The sequence below is a fragment of the Salvelinus namaycush genome, chromosome 21 (assembly GCF_016432855.1).
Source record: "Salvelinus namaycush isolate Seneca chromosome 21, SaNama_1.0, whole genome shotgun sequence".
Taxonomy (NCBI): Eukaryota; Metazoa; Chordata; class Actinopteri; order Salmoniformes; family Salmonidae; genus Salvelinus; species Salvelinus namaycush.
Window position 1 is genome coordinate 16,172,462 of NC_052327.1, and position 21,630 is coordinate 16,194,091.

Genomic DNA, 21,630 nt, shown 5'->3' on the forward strand with positions numbered 1-21,630 from the left:
AGTATCTCACTGCACCCTCATATCAAATCTATTTTTTTTGATCACATACACATGGTTAGCAGATGTTAATGCGAGTGTAGTGAAATGCTTGTGCTTCTATTTCCGACAATGCAGTAATATCTAACAAGTAATCTAACATTCACAACAACTATCTTATACACACAAATGTAAAGGGATGAATAAGAATATGTATATAAAAATATATGGATGAGCGATGGCGTGCGGCATAGGCAGGATGCAGTAGATGTGGTAGAATATATTATATACATATGAGATGAGTAATGTAGGATATGTAAACATTATTAAAGTGCCGTTATTTAAAGTGACTAGTGATACCTTTTATTAAGTCCATTTATTTAAGTGGCCAGAGATTTGAGTCTGTATGTTGGCAGCAGCCTCTCTATGTTGGTGATAGCTGTTTAAAAGTCTGATGGCCTTGAGATAGAAGCTGTTTTTCAGTTTCTCGGTCCCAGCTTTGATGGACCTGTACTGACCTCGCCTTCTGGATGATAGCGGGGTGAAAAGGCAGTGGCTCGGGTGGTTGTTGCCCTTGATGAGCTATTTGGCCTTCCTGTGATATTGGGGGCTGTAGGTGTCCTGGAGGGCAGGTAGTTTCAAATCAAAATCAAACTTTATTTGCCACATGCGCCGAATACAAGTGTAGACTTTACCGTGAAATGCTTACTTACAAGCCCTTAACCAACAGTGCAGTTCAATAAGAAAATATTTACCAAGTAGGCTAAAATATAAATTAATAATAAAAAGTAACACAATACAGGGGACACTGGTACCGAGTCAGTGTGCAGGGGTACAGGCTAGTTGAGGTAATCTGTAGGTGGGGGCAAAGTGACTATGCATAGGTAACAAACAGCGAGTAGCAAGGCCCCCAGTGTACAAGGGGCGGGGGGGGTGTGTCAAAGTAAATTGTCCGGTTGCCATTTTTATGAATTGTTCAGCAGTCTAATGGTTTGGGGTTAGAAGCTGTTGAGGAGCCTTTTGGTCCTAGACTTGGCGGTCTGGTACTGCTTGCCATGCGGTAGAAGAGAAAACAGTCTATAACTTTGGTGACTGGAGTCTGACAATTTTCTGGGCTTTCCTCTGACACCGCCTATTATATAGATTCTGGATGGCAGGAAGCTTGGCCCCAGTGATGTACTGGTCAGATGCTGAGCAGTTGCAATACGTCAGGATTTGTATTTATTTATTTTACCTTTTATTTAACTAGGCAAGTCAGTTAAGAACAAATTCTTATTTTCAATGACGGCCAAGGAATAGTGGGTTAACTGCCTTGTTCAGGGGCAGAACAACAGATTTGTACCTTGTCAGCTCGGGGATTCGAACTTGCAGGTTACTAGCCCAACGCTCTAACCAGGCTACCCTGCCGCTGCACCATGCTCTCGATGGTGCAGCTGTAGAACCTTTTGAGGATCTGGGGACACATGCCAAATCTTTTCAGTCTCCTGAGGGGGAAAAGGTTTAGTCATGCCCTCTTCACGACTGTCTTGGTATGTTTGGACCATGATAGTTCGTTGGTGATGTGGACACCAAGGAACTTGAAACTCTCGACCCGCTCCACTACAGCCTCGTCAATGTTAATGGGGGCATGTTCGTCTTGTGTGTGTGTCTGCCTTTTCCTGTAGTCCACGATCAGCTCCTTTGTCTTGCTCACATTGAAGGAGAGGTTGTTGTCCTGGCACCACACTGCCAGTTCTCTGACTTCCTCCCTATAGGCTGTCTCATCGCTGTCGGTGATCAGGCCTACAACTGTTGTGTCGTCAGCAAACTTAATGATGGTGTTGGAGTCGTGGTTGGCCACGCAGTCGTGGGTGAACAGGGAATACAGGAGGGACCTAAGTACACACCCCTGAGGGGCCCCAGTGTTAAGGATCAGCGTGGCAGACGTGTTGCCTACTCTTACCACCAGGGGGAGGTGTTTAGTCCCAGAGTCCTTACCTTAGTGATGAGCTTTGAGGGCACTATGGTGTTGAACACTGAGTTGTAGTCAATGAACAGCATTCTCACATAGGTGTTCCTTTTGTCCAGGTGAGAAAGGGCAGTGTGGATTGCGTCATCTGTGGATCTGTTGGGGCGGTATGCGAATTGGAGTGGGTCTAGGGTGTCCGGGAGGATGCTGTTGATGTGAGCCATGCCGAGCCTTTCAAAGCACCGTTTGCCCCCGGTGATGCTTTGTGCAGACCACACTACCCTCTGGAGAGCCTTGCAATTGAGGGCGGTGCAATTCCCATACCAGGCGATGATACAGCCGACAGGATGCTCTCGATTGTGCATCTGTAAAAGTTTGAGTGTTTTAGATGACAAGCCAAGTGTCTTCAGCCTCCTGAGGTTGAAGAGGCGCTGTTGCGCCTTCTTCACCACACGGTCTGTGTGGGTGGACCATTTCAGTTTGTCTGTGATGTGTATGCCGAGGAACTTAAAACTTTCCACCTTCTCCACTACTGTCCCGTCTGTGGAGGGGGGGGGGGGTGCTCCCTCTGTGTTTTGTTGACATTGAGAGGTTATTTTACCTGACACCACAGTCAGAGGGCCCTCACTTCCCTGTAGGCTGTCTCGTTGTTGTTGGTAATTAGGCCTACCACTGTAGTGCTGTCTGCAAACTTGATGATTGAGTTGGGTGAACAGGGAGTACAGGAGAGGGCTGAGAACGCATCCTTGTGGGCCCCAGTGTTCAGGATCAGCGGGGTGGAAATGTTGTTTCCTACCTTCACCACCTGGGTGAAAGTCCAGGACCCAGTTGCACAGGGTGGGGTCGAGAACCAGGGTTTCGAGCTTCATGCCGAGTTTGGAGGGTACTACATTTGAAGTCGGAAGTTTACATACACCTGAGTCAAATACATTTAAACTCACTTTTTCACAGTTCTTGACTTTTTAATCCAAATAAAAATTCCCTGTCTTAGGTCAGTTAGGATCACCATTTTATTTTAAGAATGTGAAATGTCAGAATAATATTTGAGAGAATGATTTATTTCAACTTGTATATCTTTCATCACATTCCCATTGGGTCAGACGTTTACATACACTCAATTAGTATTTGGTAGCATTGCCTTTAAATTGTTTAACTTGGGTCAAACGTTTCGGGTAGCCTTCCACAAGCTTCCTACAATAAGTTGGGTGAAATTTGGCCCATTCCTCCTGACAGAGCTGGTGTAACTGAGTCAGGTTTGTAGGCGTTCTTGCTCACGCACACTTTTTTTAGTTCTGCCCACAAATTTTCTATAGGATTGAGGTCAGGGCTTTGTGATAGCCACTCCAATAGCTTGACTTTGTTGTCCTTAAGCCATTTTGCACACCTTTGGAAGTATGCTTGGGGTCATTGTCCATTTGGAAGACCCATTTGATACCAGGCTTTAACTTCCTGACTGATGTCTTGAGATGTTGCTTTGATATATCCACATCATTTTCCTACCTTATGATGCCATCTATTTTGTGAAGTGTACCAGTCCCTCCTGCAGCAAAGCACCCCCACAACATGATGCTGCCACTCCCGTGCTTCACGGTTGGGATGGTGTTCTTCGGCTTGCAAGCCGCCCCCTTTTTCCTCCAAACATAACGATGGTCATTATTACAGTTCTATTTTTGTTTCATCAGACCAGAAAGTACGATCTTTGTCCCTATGTGCAGTTGCAAACCGTAGTCTGGCCTTTTTAATGGGGGTTTTGGAGCAGTGGCTTCTTCCTTGCTGAGCGGCCTTTCAGGTTATGTCGAAATAGGACTTGTTTTACTGTGGATATAGATGCTTTTGTGCCTGTTTCCTCCAGCATCTTCACAAGGTATTTTGCTGTTGTTCTGGGATTGATTTGCACTTCGCACCAAAGTACGTTCGTCTCAAGGAGATAGAACGCGTCTCCTTCCTGAGCGGTATGACAGCTGCGTGGTCCCATGGTGTTTATACTTGCGTACTATTGTTTGTACAGATGAACATGGTACCTTCAAGCGTTTGGAAATTGCTCCCAAGGATGAACCAGACTTGTGGAGGTCTACAAAAAAAAGGTCTTGGCTGATTTATTTTGATTTTCCCATGATGGCAAGCAAAGAGGCACTGAGTTTGAATGTAGGCCTTGAAATACATCCACAGGTACACCTACAATTGACTCAGGCTAAGTGAAATAATCTGTCTTTTAACAATTGTTGGAAAAATGACTTGTGTCATGCACAAAGTAGATGTCCTAACCGACTTGCCAAAACTATAGTTTGTTAACAAGAAATTTGTGGAGTGGTTGAAAAACTAGTTTTAATGACTCCAACCTAAGTGTATGTAAACTTCCGACTTCAACTGTACATTTTGCCAAGGCGGAGATGAGTGGCCGAGACCAAGAAACATGTGGACGTATTCATTCAGGCTACAAGCGTAGGAGGCCTAATGACAATCGCAGAATGTCATTACAATACATGCTGTCTCTTTTTAAATTGATCAAATTGTGAGTGCACAGTGCACTTTTTGGATGCTGGAATTATTTTGTTAGTGGACGAACGTGGGAGGGTAGCCAACAGGAGTGGCTATTTGAAGTGATTGTATGACAATCAGATGAAAACAACATCATGACTGGTTGTGTTTATGTCACATTAAAATCCTAGAGGAAAACCTGGTTCAGTCTGCTTTCCATCAGACACTGGGAGATTATTCAGGATAAGCTATTTACATGCAACTTTGATATCCCACTCATGAGTATCCCTGTAATCATGAATAAACACAATATTCCTAACTTAAATTCATATGGGTTAAATGGAATAGTAACTGACATATGAACACTGACTGTAGGCCTATAACCTCTCACATGTAGCCAAATATAATATTAACTCCTGCAGAAAAATGCATTTCTTTCAGTGAAATTATACAACAAATGTTATATTTGTTTCAGAAACAGAAGTGGAGAAATATGATTTCTTTCTTTCAGCATCTTTTGAGAAAATGCAAATGCACGTGTAATGTGTTATCTTTGTCACTTTTATGCAAACCGTATTTCAACCACATAAAATATGCACCAAAGACCAACTGAAGTCTTATCAGAAGCGTGTTTCATCGCTTTCTGAACTTTTTAATTTCCATAAAACCTGTCAAACTGATGACATTTGGACATTTGCGCAGGACCAATCATTCGACTGTTTTGGAGTTATTGTGGTTTCTTCCCAGTCCCTAAATGAAACCGACAACTTAACCAGTGTTAACTTGATTACTAATGCATTCATTCTATTGATGTAAGACATTATTCTGGTGAGCACTACTTTATTTAGTCCTCTGGGGCAACAAGTTATGACAGAAGAGATCCTGCATGTATCTATCTAACTATAGTTGGCAAACAAATGCTCTACCAAATGTCAGAAATAATAATATGGCCTACCAAATGTAGAAAAATTATAAGCAGAAACGTGTCTAAATTAGGGGTGAATAACTTACCAGTAGACTATACGGTCCAGTACGGAGTATCAGCAAAATAAATTATTATGGTGGATCAAACTGCACAGGTAGCCTACTTTTTGACGTGATTTGTTTGACAATCAGATGGAAACATCATCACACAACACCCATGGTAACTGAGCCTGTGCAGACCACAAAAACAATACATGGGATAAGATGTTTACATGCCACAGTATCCCTTCTTAGGTCAGCATATTATTCGGGTTTCTCTTAACTGGGATACAAGCTTTTTCGGTCTATTGTAAATGGGATATTATAATTTTATGCTTCAACTCAAAAAACAGAATACTAGAGTATTCCGAATAATTACGGGATATTGGTGTGCATGTAAACGTGGTCAGTTTACATGCACAGTTTCTCCTATCTCTGTACCCCACAAATACAATTATTTATAAGTTCCCCCAGTCGAGCAGTGAATTTCAAACACAGATTCAACCACAAAGACCAGGGAGGTTTTCCAATGCCTTGCAAAGAAGGTCACCTATTGGTAGATGGGTAAAAATAAATAAAGCAGACATTGAATATCCCTTTGCATAGTGAAGTTATTAATTACACTTTGGATGGTGTATCAATACACCCAGTCACTACAAATATACAGGCGTCCTTCCTAACTCAGTTGCTGGAGAGGAATAAAACCACTCAGTGATTTCACTATCAGGTTAAAGGTGACTTTGAAACATTTAGAGTTTAATGGCTGTACCAGTATCTCAATACTTGTTTGTATCGTGGGTGGAAGCAAAACACAAAGCGGATTTAACTTCTTTAGAAAAACAGCCCTAATGTTGTAAACAAACATCATTATGTCACAATTCATTTTTCAAGTTATAGCACACAATAGTGTATATATACAGCAGGTTTTTAAAGGACCAATAAGGTTGTGACTTCATGTTAAAAAAATATTGAGATACTGGTATCGTCACAACCTTACTTGCCATGCGGTGGAACTGATGTTGCCATGGCGATGCTTGGCGATGTCATGCACTGAGTGGGGCACAGTCAACACGCTGTTACCAATGGAGGGGTGAAAAAGAAGAGGGTGTGTGTTAGACTGTAACACTGTCTCCCGCTAGGATAGAGGGAAACTGTTACCTCTGGTCCCCGCAATATCCGTAAATAGCTGTGTGCACACATGCAGGTGTGGCCTGCTCTCATCGCAGCTTCTGCCTGCAAGTGTGTGTGTGTGTGTTCAGATCACAATAGAACACATTCATCCTTGCTGCTCTCAGACAGATGCAGAGCAGGCAACACACAATTACTCAATTAAAAGTCCGAACTGTAGTGGAGCAGGTCCACCCACCATGCCCTGCTGTGCTCTATGAGACTAATGAAGACGAAGTGGAGAGAGAACCCAGAAGGAAGGAGGGCATAGTACACACTGGCATCTGGCAAACACTGAAAACCCTGCATACTTACCATACTTTTCCATACTACAGATGGGCAGGTGTGTGTGTGTTGGCACAGAGTGAAGGTTATGTTTTCCTAGGGCGGATGTATTTTCTGTCTTCCTTGTCTGACACAGACTGGTCTGTCGCTAGAACAGTTCCTTACCACATATTAACAAAATGCTTCCTCCTCATTCTTAACATACACTTATCAGTATATTTAATACCATATCTATTCATATCTACCTTTGTCCCTTCTTGAGAAAATGAAGAGAATGTACACTGAGTATACAAAACATTAAGAACACCTGCTCTTTCCATGACAGACTGACCAGGTGAAAGCTACTGTATGATGCCTTATTGATGTCAGTGTAGATGAAGGGGGGGAGAGAAGGATTTTTATGACTTGATAGTATTGAGACATGGATTGTGTATGTGTGCCATTCAGAGGGTGAATGGGCAAGACAAAAGATGTAAGTGCCTTTTGAATGGGGTATGGTAGAAGTGCAACACTGCTGGGTTTATCAAGCTCAACAGTTTCCCGTGTGTATCAAGAATGGTCCACCACCCAAAGGACATCCAGCCAAGTTGACACAACTGTGGGAAGCATTGGAGTCAACATGGGCCAGCATCCCTGTGGAACACTTTCAACACCTTGTAGAGTCCATGCCCTTGACGAATTGAGGCTGTTCTGGTGGCAAAAGGGGGAGGGTAAACTCGGTGTATAATGATGGAGCAGGAGAGATTGCAGAGGGATTGAGTGATAGTGAAATAGAGAGGAGAGGGAGGCATGAAAGCAGAGGTAAAGGGCAGGGGTTGGTAGGGGATTTACAGAATGGATGAGGTGACTGTGAGAGAAGAAAAAAGGCTTTGTTGAGAGGGTGTAGAAAGGATGAGATAAATGTGTGGATAGAAAGATCGATAAATAGCTTTCGTACACTGAAAATGTACAACATACAGAGATGGAGCAAGGCTGTAGGAGACAATGGGAAAGTGTGAGAAATGGAGAAGAGAAATAGAGAGTGAATGAAAGGGATGGCTCTCCACAGTGGAAACTGCTTCTGGCGTCCTCTGATGATGTCACAAGTGAGCGCTCCATTAGCTCTCATAATGGCTCTCAGAAGGAGCGTGCAGCCTACTTCATTTGTGGAAAAAAGCATCAAAACAGTGGCGTCAAATGCTAAATGGCTAAATGCTGTTTTGAGAGAGGCAGGCCAGATGCAACTTTGTCTTGGTGACATGGAGCTCTGCTAAGAGTGAATAAATGCATGCCCAAGGTGACACAGGGAAAGGTTGTTATATCTGTTGCTAACACATGGTTCTTGCAGGCATGTCCTTTCAGTCTGGCAGCCATGGAAAAACAGGTTGATATAAGAGCCTTAATGCCCAGGAGATTAGCCTCATTCTGCCACACACACACACACACACACACACACACACACACACACACACACACACACACACACACACACACACACAACTTAGTATTTTCAGCATGGAAAGGACCACTGGGCAATGCATTAGTGACTGACATTGAGCTGACTGACACACCTGGCTGTGTCTATTGATCTGCTATCCTGAGGGAATTGCTGGTTGCCAAACAAGCTCTTAGTTGTTCTGAATGATCTGTGGAGTTTCTGAGGAGAGAGGAGAGGAAGACTTTGTGATTAGAATACATTCACACACACACACAAAGACTGACACCTCAGTGCACACCTCCCACCCCACTCTACACACATTCTCAGGTTCAGTGGAGATGAACATTGTACAGTCGTGGCCAAAAGTTTTGAGAATGACACAAATATAAATTTTCACAAAGTTTGCTGCTTCAGTGTCTTTAGATATTTTTGTCACATGTTACTATGGAATATTGAAGTATAATTACAAGCATTTCATAAGTGGCAAAGGCTTTTATTGACAATTACATGAAGTTGATGCAAAGAGTCAATATTTGCAGTGTTGACCCTTCTTTCTCAAGACCTCTGCAATCCGCCCTGGCATGTTGTCAATTAACTTCTGGGCCACATCCTGACTGATGGCAGCCCATTCTTGCATAATCAATGCTTGGAGTTTGTCAGAATTTGTGGGTTTTTGTTTGTCCACCCGCTTCTTGAGGATTGACCACAACTTCACAATGGGATTAAGGTCTGGGGAGTTTCCTGGCCGTGGACCCAAAATATCGATGTTTTGTTCCCCGAGCCACTTAGTTATCACTTTTGCCTTATGGCAAGGTGCTCCATCATGCTGGAAAAGGCATTGTTCGTCACCAAACTGTGCCTGGATGGTTGGGAGAAGTTGCTCTCGGAGGATGTGTTGGTACCATTCTTTATTCATGGCTGTGTTCTTAGGCAAAATTGTGAGTGAGCCCACTCCCTTGGCTGAGAAGCAACCCCACACATGAATGGTCTCAGGATGCTTTACTGTTGGCATGACACAGGACTGATGGTAGCGCTCACCTTGTCTTCTCCGGACAAGCTTTTTTTCCGGATGCCCCAAACAATCGGAAAGGGGATTCATCAGAGAAAATGACTTTACCCCAGTCCTCAGCAGTCCAATCCCTGTACCTTTTGCAGAATATCAGTCTGTCCCTGAAGTTTTTCCTGGAGAGAAGTGGCTTCTTTGCTGCACTTCTTGACACCAGGCCATCCTCCAAAAGTCTTCGCCTCACTGTGCGTGCACTCACACCTGCCTGCTGCCATTCCTGAGCAAACTCTGTACTGGTGGTGCCCCGATCCCACAGCTGAATCAACTTCAAGAGACGGTCCTGGCGCTTGCTGGACTATCTTGGGTGCCCTGAAGCCTTCTTCACAACAATTGAACCGCTCTCCTTGAAGTTCTTGATGCTCCAATAAATGGTTGATTTAGGTGTAATCTTACTGGCAGCCATATCCTTGCCTGTGAAGCCCTTTTTGTGCAACGCAATGATGATGGCATGTATTTCCTTGCAGGTAACCATGGTTGGCAGAGGAAGAACAATGATTCCAAGCACCACCCTCCTTTTGAAGCTTCCATTCTGTTATTCGAACTCAATCAGCATGACAGAGTGATCTCCAGCCTTGTCCTCGTCAACACCCACACCTTTGTTAACGAGAGAATCACTGACATGTCAGCTGGCACTTTTGTGGCAGGGCTGAAATGCAGTGGAAATGTTTTTTGGGGATTCAGTTCATTTGCATGGCAAAGAGGGACTTTGCAATTAATTGCAATTCATCTGATCACTCTTCATAACATTCTGGAGTATATGCAAATTGCTATCATACAAACTGAGGCAGCAGACTGAAAATTAATATTTGTGTCATTCTCAAAACTTTTGGCGACGACTGTACATTCCACCGGAAAATACACTCCCAAACAGGCATTGAATCACCTTTTATAGAAACATTGTTAAACCTTCTCCTAGTCATGTAATCTGGAACACTATTTATCTACCACCTGTGTGTAATGCATTGAATGCATTATGATGAAATATGAGCCTTGCTATGAACGTTCATAACGGATCATGGCTCCTAAACATTATACTGTTATTATGCTTGTTTGTGTAACTCTTCACAGTTAGGCCCTTTTTGACATCAATAACGATTCCCACTGACAAATGTGTCCCGCCCTGAAATGGAGGTGACATCAAGAGAAGATTGATCTCTGTTTTGTGAAATCTGCCTGTTGAGTTTCAGCTCAACAGTTGTACCTCTCTTAGAGGCTTTGTCTAGAGAACAGTATCACTTGGATTGACCTGTTCTGACTCTTATTTCTCAGTGAAGAGAGGCTGTTAGGTAGAGAGGTACCAATGAAGACAATGTCAGAGCACCTTGCTCCAGGGCTTTGTCACCCCATGTTAGACTCAAGTTGCAGTGCTTTTTAGAGGCCACCTATGGCGAGTACTTTTTCGGGCATGCACACACCCACTCGTTTTCCTCTCTCTCTCACGGACACACACATAAAAACACACGCTTTACAAAGAGCTAAGAGGCCAGGCGGAAAAACATTGTCTTGATTTTCACATATTACCATCCCCAATAGAAGAGGCTATCACAATCAGGTTGCTAACAAAGTTTCCCCTTTTCATTGCAGTGCTTTCATTTCAGCTGACTCACTTTTGTCAGAGCATTCCTATTGAAAATGAGGAGATGAGACTTGGAGCTAAACCGTTTTTAAAGACTAGGAATAGCAATGACCACTTGTACATCTGCATTCCTCCAGCTTGCTAGTAGCCACACAGTTGAAAGGCTAAACACATAAAGTTGCTTAAGTTGCAGAAAACGAATTTTGGAACAAGGATCCCCACACTGGGGCTGGAGGCGGGAGATAAGTTGCTGTCCACATTGTCAGTAAGAAACATCAATATTTATGTTTTTGTAGCTTGCAGTCAGTGCTACTGTCAATGGGAAGAAGACAGACTGCCTCTGCCCTCATACATATGCAATGGCAGAGAAAGAAAGCTGCTATTTTATTATTTTTGGTTATGAAACGACATGTTGGCAAAAAGCATTGCCTTAGGACACCAATAGTAATCATTAGAGAATCTCTGAACAAGAATGGTAAGGACTGATGGCGCTTTTGAAATGGTTGCCTCACAGTGTTTTGGGGGTTCTATTCTGGCAATGGTTTCTTCTGGGAAATAGTTTATTCCACTTATTGCCATGATATAGCAAAGTAGATGCATCATTCCATCAACACTCTGTTACATTGGTTGTCAAGCACCCAAAGCCTCTACCATGACTAAAAGAGAAACTGCAGAAAATACACAATAATTAAATTCCATTCAAAAGCATTTCAAGCACTTGAAGTCTTTTGTCACCGAGTAGTACTACTCCACAAATGGGTTGAATGTGCCAAACAGAAAATAAAGGAAGACAATGACAAGGATTTATTTATTTATTATTTTCCTTTCTGAATGAACGAATGCTCCTATTGTGCTTTCTTGAAGTCTCAACCAAATGGCCTACATGAGGGTGTTATAATAGCTAGTAATGACAGCTTATGTCAGTTTATAACAACACTGTCTCTCTCTCTCTCTCTCTCTCTCTCAGCTGAATAAGCAGCAGCTGCAGGTGGTAAAGGATCATTTCCAGGCCTTCCTGAACGGGGACACACAGATGGTGGTGGATGAGGCCTTCTGCAACGCCGTGCGCAGCTACTATGAGGCAAGAGCTCACCCACCTCACCCTTGCCCCTAAAATGACTAGCTTCCATTGTGGCATGCTCTACTGCCTGTAGCCCAGCGAGGGTTGCAATTCTCCAAAATACCACACTTGTTTGCCAAGCAGTTGTTCATTTTAGCTGTACTGTCTAGCAGCTGTTCTTTAGAAGAAGGGCCTTACCTCTTGTGTTTTTCAATTTCGCACGACTGACCCGTTCAACTTGTCAAAGAAAACTACAGGTGTCAGTGGTCCAATCTCGATAAACAATACTTTTTCTCTCCCACTTAATCTCAGTTATGTGGCCACCCTCACTCGCACACAGTCTGCCTGGAGATGGAGAGGGTGAGAGGTCATTTCACTCATATGGGCAGTTTTGTAATTAACGTTATTGCAAGTGTCCGGTGAAAAGATTAGAAATCGATCAACTGATGCTAACAGTTTATGCGTGGGGGGATTCTGAAGAGGATGGTGCTCTCAAACACCTTTGCGCCCTCTTTCTCAATATGTCTATCACTTTTTCATTTCCTTTTGTTTTGTCTACTACTATATCTTTCCATCACTCTCCTGAATTGTATTTTTCGTCCTTTTCTTTCCTCTTTTTTCCCCCTCTTTTGTATACTGTATTTGGGAGATTCCTCACGAAACTAGAACAACAACAAAAGACCTTGATTTTGGGGATTTTCACAAAATGTAATCGATAGAATGGTTATTTGGAGGAAGGATTGTTGACATACAGTGCCTTCAGAAAATATTCATACCTCTTGACTTATTCCACATTTTGTTGTTACAGCCAGAATTTGTCTCACCCATCTATACACAATACTCTATAATGACAAAGTGGAAACATGTTTTTTTTTTAAATTTTGAAAATGTATTAAAAATGAAATACAGAAATATCTAATTGATATAGGTATTCAGACACCTGAGTACATGCATGTTAGAATCACCGTGACTGGGCGTCCCATAGGGCGGCACACAATTGGCCCAGCGTCGTCCGGGTTAGGGGAGGGTTTGGCTCGGGGGGCTTAACTTGGCTCATCGCGCTCTAGCGACTCCTTGTGGTGGGCCAGGCGCCTGCAGGCTGACTCCGGTCGTCAGTTGAACGGTGTTTCCTCCGACACATTGGTGCGGCTGGCTTCCGGATTAAGGAGCGCGATTTCGACCTCTAACTCTGAAATAGTATTCAGTGCGTAATCACACGCTCACAGGAGTAAGTCACTGAATAATAGATGTTTTACATGCCCTAATCTGAACACCCATCTGCTAAGTGTATTGCTAAAATTCATAGAACACAAGGTAGCATTTACGGAAGATATCACTAATGCCTTTAAAGAATGGTCCACCATCCAAAGGACATCCATCCAACTTGACACAACTGTGGGTTGCTTTCGACATCTTGTAGAGTCAATGCTCTGAAGAATTGAGGCTGTTCTGAGGGCAAAAGGGGGTGCAACTCAACATTAGGAAGGTGCTCCTAATGTTTTGTACACAACTGGTGTACTGTATATACACGGAGTATACCAAACATTAGGAATACCTTCCTAATGTTGAGTTGCAGAACATCATCAACATCAGAACATCATCAATTCGTTGTGGCATGGACTCTATAAAGTGTCGAAAGCATTCCACGTGGAAGCTGGCCTTGTGATAAATTGATTGTTGTTTTTTCTTATTTTTCCAACATCAACGAAGACCGAAACAATGATAACAATCAGAAACACTATAGTGTAATAGAAGAAAAAGTACAATAATAAAAACAAAAACATTGGGGGGGAAAATGTGTTAAACTTTACACATCGATGTCCAACTTTCTGCTCAGATACACACCTCACATTTCACCATGCAACAAGCTTACACATCGGCATAAATGGTACTGTATCCCCTTACTCCCCTAACACTGAGTCTGTAAGGATCGACGCTGGTAGACGAGAAGCAAGTACAGGGAGTGATCATTTAATTAACAACGGACATTGGACAGCGTCTGGACAAGAAAATAGAACGACATTAATGCTGACAGGGAACCAACGGAGGAACAGACAGATATATAGATGGGGCAATCAACAAAATGAAGGAGTCAAGGTGAGTTCAGTGAGCGCTGATGTGCGTAACGATGGTGACAGGTGTGCGTAATGGAGGGCAGCCTGGCGCCCTCGAGCGCCAGAGAGGGAGAGCGGGAGCAGGCGTGACCGAGTTAAGGTTGCCAAGCTACAGCATCTCTTCCCCTCTCTAACAGGTCAACTGAATCTCTAGGCAAATGATCCAGCATCGGCTGCCACACTTTAGTATAAATGTTTTAATTTCCATTCATCCTAGCGCTGTCTTTCCTTATGCAAAACCATAAAAATCTCCTGATACCAGTGTGTAATCATTGATTTCTATTAATGAAAACGTTTGAGATGTGCTTATATTTCTCTAGTTAGAAGAATGTTTAAAACCAAGCCAAAGTCAAATTACGCACGATGAGAATGGCCAGAGTTCTGAAAGTTTTAGGACTGACCTGGAGAATGTAAAATGACAACTTTGTATTTGAGCCGTGCAACCTGATGGCGTTCATACAGTACAGAAAGATTACTAAAAGAGTTTTGTTGCAGCACGGATCTTCGATCCAATTGGATTCCTATCGCCATTCACAAATGTCAAATTCCAACAGATGTGGCAACGGGGCATCCAGTGGGACGAACAGCTGCCCGTGAATCTGTCTGAACAATGGCGGCAGTGGTGTGAGAAGTTGCCAGTTTGAGTGAACTCACCATGACAAGACATTACGATGCAGCATTGGAGAATCAAATCATCAAATCAAGTTTATTTTATATAGCCCTTCGTACATCAGCTAATATCTCGAGGTGCTGTACAGAAACCCAGCCTAAAACCCCAAACAGCAAGCAATGCAGGTGTAGAAGCACGGCAGCTAGGAAAAACTCCATAGAAAGGCCAAAACCTAGGAAGAAACCTAGAGAGGAACCAGGCTATGAGGGGTGGCCAGTCCTCTTCTGGCTGTGCCGGGTGGAGATTATAACAGAACATGGCCAAGATGTTCAAATGTTCATAAATGACCAGCATGGTCAAATAATAATCAGGAGTAAATGTCAGTTGGCTTTTCATAGCCGATCATTAAGAGTATCTCTACCGCTCCTGCGGTTTCTAGAGAGTTGAAAACAGCAGGTCTGGGACAGGTAGCACGTCCGGTGGACAGGTCAGGGTTCCATAGCAGCAGGCAGAACAGTTGAAACTGGAATAGCAGCAAGGCCAGGTGGACTGGGGACAGCAAGGAGTCATCATGCCCGGTAGTCCTGACGCATGGTCCTAGGGCTCAGGTCCTCCGAGAGAGAGAGAGAAAGAAAGAGAGAAGGAGAGAATTAGAGAGAGCATACTTAAATTCACACAGGACACCGGATAAGACAGGAGAAGTACTCCAGATATAACAAACTGACCCTAGCCCCCCGACACATAAACTACTGCAGCATAAATACTGGAGGCTGAGACAGGAGGGGTCAGGAGACACTGTGGCCCCATCCGATGATACCCCCGGACAGGGCCAAACAGGAAGGATATAACCCCACCCACTTTGCCAAAGCACAGCCCCCACACCACTAGAGGGATATCTTCAACCACCAATTTACCATCCTGAAACAAGGCCGAGTATAGCCCACAAAGATCTCCACCACAGCACAAACCAGGGGGGGTGCCAACCCCCCCCTTGAAGTATACTTCAAATGTGACCAAAGAGTTATGTTTTCAGCGATGCAAGTGAAAGCGCATTCTGTGTATCTGCATTCCTACACATCATTCCAGGCACAGATGAAGATGGTGAGTGCGCAGTGACTTTGATTGCATCCAAGACCAGAGTAGCTCCACTGAAGAAAGTCACCTTACTCAGACTAGAGTTATTAGATGCCTTGATAGGAGCAAGGCTTGGTAACTATATAGCCACTCATCTGAAGATGGAGAAAACGCAAATGCATACAAATGCATACAACTAAACAGTGGAAACCCTTTGTAGAAAACAGAGTCAAAGAAATACAGAACTTGACTGAACCCTTGAAGTGGAGACATTGCTGTGGAAAAGAAAACCCGGCGGATGCAGGCACTAGAGGGCCAATCAACTGAAAGAGTGCACAGGGCCACAGTGGCTAGAGTGCAGAGAGAAGATTGAACCCGAAGATGATGAAAAATCTAATGACAATGAATGTGAACGCAAGGTTGAAGACAAGCAAATCACAGTTCAAACAAATGTAACTGATTAACAGCGCATTTAGAAAAGTAGTGTAGTTTGAGCAGAGTTCCACGGACGACTGCATGGGTGCATCAAGAAAGGGGAAAAGGAGTATTATCCACAGGAGAAATCGCAGAGGCAGAGCGATACTGAATAAAGGTAACCCAGAACCAAGCTTTTTCTGACGAAAAGAAACCGTTAAGAACGGGATGGGAGGTGGATCAACGTTACAAAATCCGAGCACTAAACCCATTCCTAGATCAGTATGGATTAGGAGGTGGACATCAAATGACCACGTGGAGTTATGACCAAAAGCATCCATTGATACTCCCTGCTAAGGGTGTGCTGACCTGGCCATACTCGTATTCTTATCCGTAGATTGATAGTTGATAGTCGGATTGGATCAGATGATACACTTGATCGGAAAACACGGAAGTGTTTTAATATGCCTACGGTAAGTAGGCTAGATGTTGTCAAAATACTGCACATTTATAGACAAAAAAAGAGGGGTGTGTATCTGTGTCCTGAACTTGCAGCGGGCAGACAAGTTTGCTGTCACTTAGTCCGAATGAGCATCAGTGGGTCAAATTTATTCCCTACCCTCGCCCCGCTTGTTAGATGCAATGCACATTGATAGCTTTTAGGAAACGTCCTCACATTTTGATTTATCATAGTAAATGGTCCCGTGTGGCTCAGTTGGTAGAGCATGGCGCTTGCAACGCCAGGGTTGTGGGTTCAATTCCCACGGGGGGACCAGGGTTCAATTCCCACGGTGGGACCAGGATGAATATGTATGAACTTTCCAATTTGTAAGTCGCTCTGGATAAGAGCGTCTGCTAAATGACTTAAATGTAAATGTAAATAGTAGCAGGCTTACATGAGCCAGCAGCAATCTAAATGATCCGATCGAAACATGCAAGGAGAAGTGATCGGGTGAATGAAGCAAAGCGAGTGGATGGAGAAATACAGCTTCACTCTATCCAATCAGAGCAGCAGAATCAATGTACAGCCCGCATTTCTCTTTACAGACAGGCAAACTAGCCAGTAGAGTTATTGAGACCACGTAGTACCTCACACTTGATTGAAAGATGTGCACTGGCACCTAAAAAATATTTTTTTCCCCGATCATGGATAATCTTCAAAAAATAATCGGATCATAATCGTATCTGGACAATTGTCCATATCCGTTACGATACTCATTTTGTTCGACAACTCGGCATACACCTACTCACTGTTAACTATAGACTCTCAGAATTGCAAGGTAAACAATGCCATGATCAAGTGATGCATTCAGGCTTCCAAGATACATTGACACAAGTGCGAGAGAAAGTATAGATTGTAAAAGGAAGACAACTAACGTAATGAGTGGTGAACAATATGGTGCCGGAGGGGATGGCTGCTGTTTTACAGGCTCCTAACCAATTGTGCTATTTTGTGTTTTTTTCATGTTTGTAACTTATTTTGTACATAATATTTCTACCACCTTCTCTTATGACCGAAAAGAGATTCTGGATATCAGAAGAGCGATTACTCACCTCAAACTGGACAAAGATTTTTCTTTAAAGAGTCGAGCTCAAAGGATTTACTCCTGCTCCCGGACTAGCCCCAAATCCCTGTCATTTGCATGAAAAGGAGATGCCGACACAAGGGGTGCAGATGTGGGTGCCTTGTGAGAATTCATCTATGAGTGAGTAACCCGCCTCTACCATCCGTCCTATTGGCGAATGTGCAATCATTGGAGAATAAACTGGATGAGCTACGTTCGAGACTATCCTGTCAACGGGACATTAGAAACTGTAATATCTTATGTCTCCCCGAGTCGTGGCTGAAAGACAACATGGATAATATACAGTTGGCTGGGTTTTCCGTACATCAGCAAGACAGAACAGCTACCTCCAGTAAGACGAGGGATGGTGATCTGTCTACAGTGCATTCGGAAAGTATTCAGACCCCTTGACTTTTTCCGCTATTTATGTTACAGCCTTATTCTAAAATGAATTAAATAATCCTAATCAATCTACACGCAATACCCCATAATGACAAAGCAAAAAGTTTTTTAGAAATTTTTGCACATTTATTATAATTTAAAAAACTGATACTTTACTGAAATTGAGTGCAGGTGCATCCTGTTTCCATTGATTATCCTTGATGTTTTTACAACTTGAATGGAGTCCACCTGTGGTAAATTCAATTGATTAAATATGATTTGGAAAGGCACACACCTGTCTATATAAGGTCCCACAGTTAGTGCATGTCAGAGCAAAAACCAAGCCATGACATCGAAGGAATTGTCTGTAGAGTTCCGAGACAGGATTGTGTCAAGGCACAGATCTGGGGAAAGGTAGCAAAACATTTCTTCAGCATTGAAGTATTCTTAAATGGAAGAAGTTTGGAAACACCAAGACTCTTCCTAGAGCTGGCTGGCCAATTGGGGGAGAAGGGCCTTGGTCAGGGAGGTAACCAAGAACCCGAGTTCCTTTGTGGAGATGGGAGAACCTTCCAGAAGGACAAACATCTCTGCAGCACTCCATCAATCAGGCCTTAATGGTAGAGTGGCCAGACGGAAGCCACTCCTCAGTAAAAGACACATGAAAGCCTACTTGGAGTTTGCCAAAAGACACCTCAAGACTCAAGATCCTCTGGTCTGATGAAACCAAGATGGAACTCTTTGGCCTAAATGCCAAGCGTCACGTCTGGAGGAAACCTGGCACCATCCCTACGGTGAAGCATGGTGGTGGCAGCATCATGCTGTGGGCATGTTTTTCAGCGGCTGGGACTGGGAGACTAATCAGAATCAAAGGAAAAATGAACGGAGTAAAGTACAAAGAAATGCTTGATGAAAACCTGCTCCTCAGGACTTCAGACTGGGGTGAAGGTTCATCTTCTAACAGGACATCAACCCTAATCACACAGCTAAGACAATGCAGGAATGGCTTCGGGATAATGTCCTTGAGTGGCCCAGCCAGAGCCCGGACTTCAACCAGATCAAACATCTCTGGAGAGTCCTGAAAATAGCTGTACAGCGGCTCTCCCCATCCAACCTGACAGAGCTTGAAAGGATCTGCAGAGAAGAGTGGGAGAAACTCCCCAAATATATAGGTGTGTCAAGCTTGTAGCATCATACCCAAGAAGACTCTAGGCTGTAATTTCTACCAAAGGTGCTTCAGCAAAGTACTGAGTAAAGAGTCTGAATACTCATGTAAATTTGATATTTCAGTTTTGTATTTTTTATAAATTTGCTAAAATTTAAAAACCTGTTTTTGCTTTGTCATTATCTGGTATTGTGTATAGATTGATGGGGGGGGGGGGGGGGGGGGGGGACGACGATTTAATACATTTTAGAAAAAGGCTGTAATGTAACAATGTGAAAAAAGTCAAGAGATCTGAATACCTTCCGAATGCACTGTATTTGTCAATGACAGCTGGTGCGCAGAGTCTCGAGGTTTTGCTTGCCTGAAGTAGAGTACCTCATGATAAGCTGTAGACCACACTATTTATCGAGAGTTTATCTATATTTTTCATAGCTTTCTGTTACGCATACAAGAGCTAGCACTACACACATGTACATTGTAATATTGTTGTATGGTGGTATTATACATTTTGTATTGTAGATATGTAGTAGTGTAATAATGTTATAATGTACTGTTTTATTTATTTTTATATGTAATGGAAGTGCCTTAATGTGTTTGGACCTCAGGAAGAGTAGCTGCTGTCTTGGCAACAGCTAATGGGGATCCCCTAATAAATATAAATATAAATACAAATACCCACAAAACACCAGTCTCAACGTCAACAGTGAAGAGGCGACCCCGGGATGCTGGCCTTCTAGGCATAGTTGCAAAGAAAAAGCCATATCTCAGACTGGCCAATAAAAAGAAAAGTTTAAGATGGGCAAAATAACAGATACTGGACAGAGGAACTCTGGCTAGAAGGCCAGCATCCTGGAGTCGCCTCTTCACTGTTGACGTTGAGACTGGTGTTTTGCGGATACTTTTCAATGAAGCTGCCAGTTGAGGTCTTGTGAGGTGTCTGTTTCTCAAACTAGACACTAATGTACTTGTCCTCTTGCCCAGTTGTGCACCGGGGCCTCGCACTCCTATTTCTATTCTGGTTAGTACCAGTTTGCTCAGTTCTGTGAAGGGAGGAGTACACAGCGTTGTACGAGATCTTCAGTTTCTTGGCAACTTCTCGCATGGAATAGCCTTCATTTCTCAGAGCAAGAATAGACTGAGGAGTTTCAGAAGAAAGGTCTTTGTTTCTGGCCATTTTGAGCTTGTAATTGAATCCACAAATGCTGATGCTCCAGATACTCAACTAGTCTAAAGAAGGCCAGTTTTTATTGCTTCTTTAATCAAGACAACAGTTTTCAGCTGTGCTAACATAATTGCAAAAGGTTTTTCTAATAATCAATTTGCCTTTTTAAAATGATAAACTTGGATTAGCTAACACAACTTGCCATTGGAGCACAGGAGTGATGGTTGCTGATAAGGGGCCTCTGTACGCCTATGTAGATATTCCATAAAAAAATCTGCTGTTTTCAGCTACAATAGTCATTTACAACATTAACAATGTATACACTATTTCTGATCAATTTGATGTTATTTTAATGGACAAATAATGTGCTTTTCTTTCAAAAACAAGGACATTTTTAAGTGACTCAACTTTTGAATGGTAGTGTATATTTTTAATATGAATGAATGTAAGAAAATTGTTATGGAAATTAAAATACTACTCATATTACAGAGCAAGCGTAAAACGTAATCTGACACCAATTTTGTTGCACCTACAGAAGAAATATAATGGACTCTTAAAAATTTGCCTAGTATATCCAAATTGTTACATTTTCCAACTTATTTTTCAATTATGCTTTAAGATACAAATGTAAAATATATGTAAACTATCCTTCTATATTGAACAAAAACATAAATGCAACATGCAACAATTTCAACGATTCAACGAGTTACAGTTCATGTAAGGAAATCAGTCAATTTAAATAAATTCATTAGGCCCTAATCTTATGGATTTCACATGACTGGGCAGGGGCACAGCCATGGGTGGGCCTGGGAGGGCATAGGTCAACCCACTTGGGAGCCAGGCCCAGCCAATCAGAATGAGTTTTTCCCTACAAAAGGGGTTTATTACAGACAGAAATACTCCTCAGTTTCATCAGCTGTCCGGGTGGCTGGTCTCAGACGATCCCTTAGGTAAAGATGCCGGAAGCGGAGGTCCTGGGCTGGCGTGGTTACACGTGGTTTGCGGTTGTGAGTCCGGATGGACGTACTACTAAATTCTCTAAAACAACTTTGGATGCGGCTTATGGTAGAGAAATGAACATTCAATTCTCTGACAACAACTGGTGGACATTACTGCAGTCAGAATGCCAATTGTACATTCCCTCAAAACATCTATGGCATTGTGTGACCAAACTGCACATTTTAGAGTGGTATTTTATTGTCCCAAGCG

The 21,630-nt window shown here is 42.9% G+C and overlaps 1 protein-coding gene across 2 annotated transcripts in view; it reads left to right on the forward strand.

Annotated features, from left to right (window-relative positions):
* LOC120066627 (calcium-dependent secretion activator 2-like) overlaps nucleotides 1-21,630 on the forward strand; it is a 248,890-nt gene that overhangs the window by 27,819 nt on the left and 199,441 nt on the right. For both annotated transcript variants that reach the window (XM_039018054.1, XM_039018056.1), the window contains exon 2: nucleotides 11,844-11,957. In XM_039018054.1, the coding sequence (XP_038873982.1) occupies nucleotides 11,844-11,957 (114 nt within the window). The remainder of the gene's footprint in view (nucleotides 1-11,843; nucleotides 11,958-21,630) is intronic.